This window comes from Takifugu flavidus, unplaced genomic scaffold, assembly GCF_003711565.1.
Source record: "Takifugu flavidus isolate HTHZ2018 unplaced genomic scaffold, ASM371156v2 ctg1065, whole genome shotgun sequence".
In the NCBI taxonomy this organism is placed as follows: domain Eukaryota; kingdom Metazoa; phylum Chordata; class Actinopteri; order Tetraodontiformes; family Tetraodontidae; genus Takifugu; species Takifugu flavidus.
This window is the reverse complement of record NW_026621830.1, coordinates 1,332-4,760: the sequence shown is the minus strand read 5'-3', so window position 1 is coordinate 4,760 and position 3,429 is coordinate 1,332. Positions and strand designations below refer to the sequence as shown.

Genomic DNA, 3,429 nt, shown 5'->3' with positions numbered 1-3,429 from the left:
GATCATCGAGAAGAAGAAAGAGGCCTTCAAGTCAAAAATCCCTCACTATGCTTTTGTGTCTGCAGCTTGTGCAGCGGTACCACTTCCTGGACTTTCTGCTGCTTTTGATGCTGATCTCATAGCTAGTGTTGTACAGCAGTACAAAACAGGTTTTGGGCTGGACCGACCTTCACTGCAGCGACTCGTTGCCATTACTGGTGTACCACTGGTAGATCTTACTATCATCAGTTCACCGTTAACTTTAGACAACATAAATACTGATTTAGTATTAAATCTAATGAGCCAATCATCAGCTATCTCCAGTCTAACTGAAACAAGGGAAAGCTATAGTTTCATTCCGTTATTCGGAATCCTGGTAGCAAAAAAACGTTCTTATGAAATCACTGAAAGAGCTCTCCACAATTTCCTAGACATGCTTACTGAAGATGCTCAGGATGTGTGTAACAGGTTATTAATCACATTAATTCCTAAGTTTGGTTTTGTTGTTTAATGTGGTAATATTACAAGACTGACGTACAAAATCCATTTCCTAAAATACAATACATCTGCCAAAGCTGTTGTTATTCTACGATTGTGTTCATTTTGCATTGTAAAAGAGATACAGTTTTACAGTTTTGCTTTCTGTCTAAACCCAGAGGGAAAAAACAGCTGATTACAAGAACACTTTACACTTTCAATGTCCCTATTCAGAGCGAACAAGTGAAAGTGAAAGGGGACAATGTTTAGGCCAGCAGGGGGAGGAAAAGCCTCCGCCTTTATGGTTCCTGGAAATCAGCTGGTTTGCGAAAAATGCTCAAGAGGCAACAGGTCATTGGTCAGGCTAAAAAGTGGGCTGGGTTGTGGTGCGGCTTCTTCTCTGAAGCCAGAGAGGATCGTCAGTCACTGGGAGATTGCTTCTGCCAAAACTTCTTTGGGTGAGTGTGAGCAGCTAACATCTGCTTCTGCTTCTGATCTTATACTAATGTTTATCACCATTAGCAACAGGTCCACAGACACAGACAATCTTTACTCTCAGGTCACAAAAAGTTTTTTGGATTTTTTATTTAGAGTGCATACATTCCAACTAGTTTCCGTAAACTTTTGACAGTCGGCAAGTCCACAACTTGTGCGCTCAGCATATTATTGCAGTAGTCTTACTGGTGCTAGTGACAGCTCTATGTCATCCGTGTGTGCATATGTACATGGTTAAGCTCATGTGATTATTTAGAGGCATGGACAATGTGTGTGTCTGCTATATAACTGTTGGATTATCTGTTTGGATGATTTCACGTTTGTCTGACTTTTACATTGTAACTGTCGGCTTTGCTTTGTGTGTACAGGTCATCATGGCTGATTCCCTTGACACTACAGAAATCAAAGAAGCTCTGCAAAATAACAATCAAGCTTTAGCTGTTGATAAAATCAAAAAGCTTCTGAAGAAGGCAGCAAATACTCCTCTTAATATCGGCATTACAGGAGAGTCCGGCTCTGGAAAATCCTCCTTTGTCAATGCCTTTAGAGGTGTGGACCACCGGGACGATCAAGCTGCTCCTACAGGTGTTGTACAAACCACCACAGAAGTTAGAGCATACCCTCATCCAAGCTATCCCAATGTTACCCTCTGGGATCTTCCTGGTATTGGTACCACCAGGTTTCCAGCTGATCAGTACCTGAAGCATGTTGGGTTTGAAAGGTTTGATTTCTTCATCATCATCTCAGCTACTCGCTTTAGTGAAAATGATGTGAAGCTTGCAAAAGAGATCCAGAAGGTGGGGAAAAAGTTCTACTTTGTGCGCTCCAAGGTTGACAACGATCTGCAGAATGCACAAAGGAGTCAGAGAAACTTTGATGCAGAGCAGACTCTCGCACTTATTCGTGAAAACTGCGAAGAAGGTACAAAAGTCCTGAATCCTGTACATATGTGTGTCTTCATGTGGAGTGGCAATGATGATGATGTCATTTCCTGGGACACAGGTCTTCTGAAGGAAGGTGTGCAGGCTCCTCAGGTCTTCCTGCTGTCCAACTTTGAGCTTCGGCGCCATGACTTCCATCGCCTCCATGCGACCCTGGAGAGAGAACTTCCAGAACACAAGCGGGATGCTCTTCTGTCTGCCATGCCCAACATGAGCCTGGAGATCATCGAGAAGAAGAAAGAGGCCTTTAAGTCAAAAATCCCTCATTATGCTTTTGTGTCTGCTGCGTGTGCAGCGGCACCAGTTCCTGGGCTTTCTTTTGCTTTTGATGGTGCTCTGATAGCTGTTGTTGTACAGCAGTACAAAACTGGTTTCGGACTGGACGGACCTTCACTGCAGCGGCTTGCTGACAGCACAGGTGTACCGCTGGAAGATCTGACCTCGGTTGTCCGCTCACCACTCAGTTTAAACACCATTGATATGGCATTTATCTTAAAACTTCTACTTCAGTCAGCAGCTGTTGCTAGCTCAAAGTTAGCAGTGGAAGTCGTGAAAATTATTCCATTATTTGGAACCTTGGTAGCAGCGCCTCTCTCTTATGAAGTCAATGAAAAAGCTCTGCTAGATTTCCTCCACATGCTGGCTGAAGATGCTCAGAACGTGTTTCAAAGGGCCCTCTGTTGCATGAACTCCTCAGTGTGAGAGACAGTTAAGTAAAAGTCCCGTTTTGGCTTTCAAATAATCAAATCAATAATCAGGACTCCCCGGGGAATCATGTTAAACAGTGAATAGCATACAATGTCCTGTATGAAACAATTAATCATATTTTTAATATTATGAATTTTCAATATGTGTTAGATCACAATGTCTTTCGTCTCCATGGAGACAACCAAGGCTAAATTTGTGATTTTGCAACAAGATGGATTTTTTATTCCTTTAATAAAAAGTCAGAAAATATTCAGCTTTCCTTATTTCTTCCACTCATGAAAGTTTCTCATGTTTCTGTCAGGTTGAATCAAATCTTCATATCAAACTCGTGAGTCACTCACTAAAGTTGTTCTCCAAAATGTTCCATTTGTGTTGCTGTCATGTTTTTATAGTTCATGTGTTGTGAGAGTGTCACCATCAGATGAAGCAGATCATGAAATGTGAAATGTAAACTTTATCCATCGCATATTTTGGGCAATCAATAATTATAATGAATGTACTCATGTTTACAGTCATAAAAGCATTGTGGTATTTGACTCTGCCTTCTTGTGTCTGTGTTGATGAGGCCTAGGGATTCTCATTATGGATAGAGAAGGCTAAAATGGTCAGTATCCTGTAATGCTAAAAGGGTATGCATGACACCATCCCTTAATTTATCTGATCAAGTAATACAGGTTTATCCAAAATTTCATTGTGTGGTATCTGAAATGTAGATGTGGTTAATTCAGGCTGTAGTACTTGTCACAGCAATATATGCAACTTTACATTTCACACCGTGGCTCTCTCAGATGCTTTCCCTCACTTGTGCCTGGCTGTTCATGTGAGCTCA

The 3,429-nt window shown here is 41.6% G+C and overlaps 1 protein-coding gene across 1 annotated transcript; it reads left to right on the top strand.

The window, feature by feature from the left end:
• The first annotated feature begins 758 nt into the window (after positions 1–758).
• LOC130519654 (interferon-inducible GTPase 5-like) lies at positions 759–3,123 on the top strand. Its single transcript, XM_057023172.1, has 3 exons — positions 759–914; positions 1,320–1,872; positions 1,954–3,123. Exons 2-3 carry the CDS (start codon positions 1,326–1,328, stop codon positions 2,592–2,594), a joined length of 1,188 nt encoding a protein of 395 aa, XP_056879152.1. The 5' UTR covers positions 759–914; positions 1,320–1,325; the 3' UTR covers positions 2,595–3,123.
• The last annotated feature ends 306 nt before the right edge of the window (positions 3,124–3,429 follow it).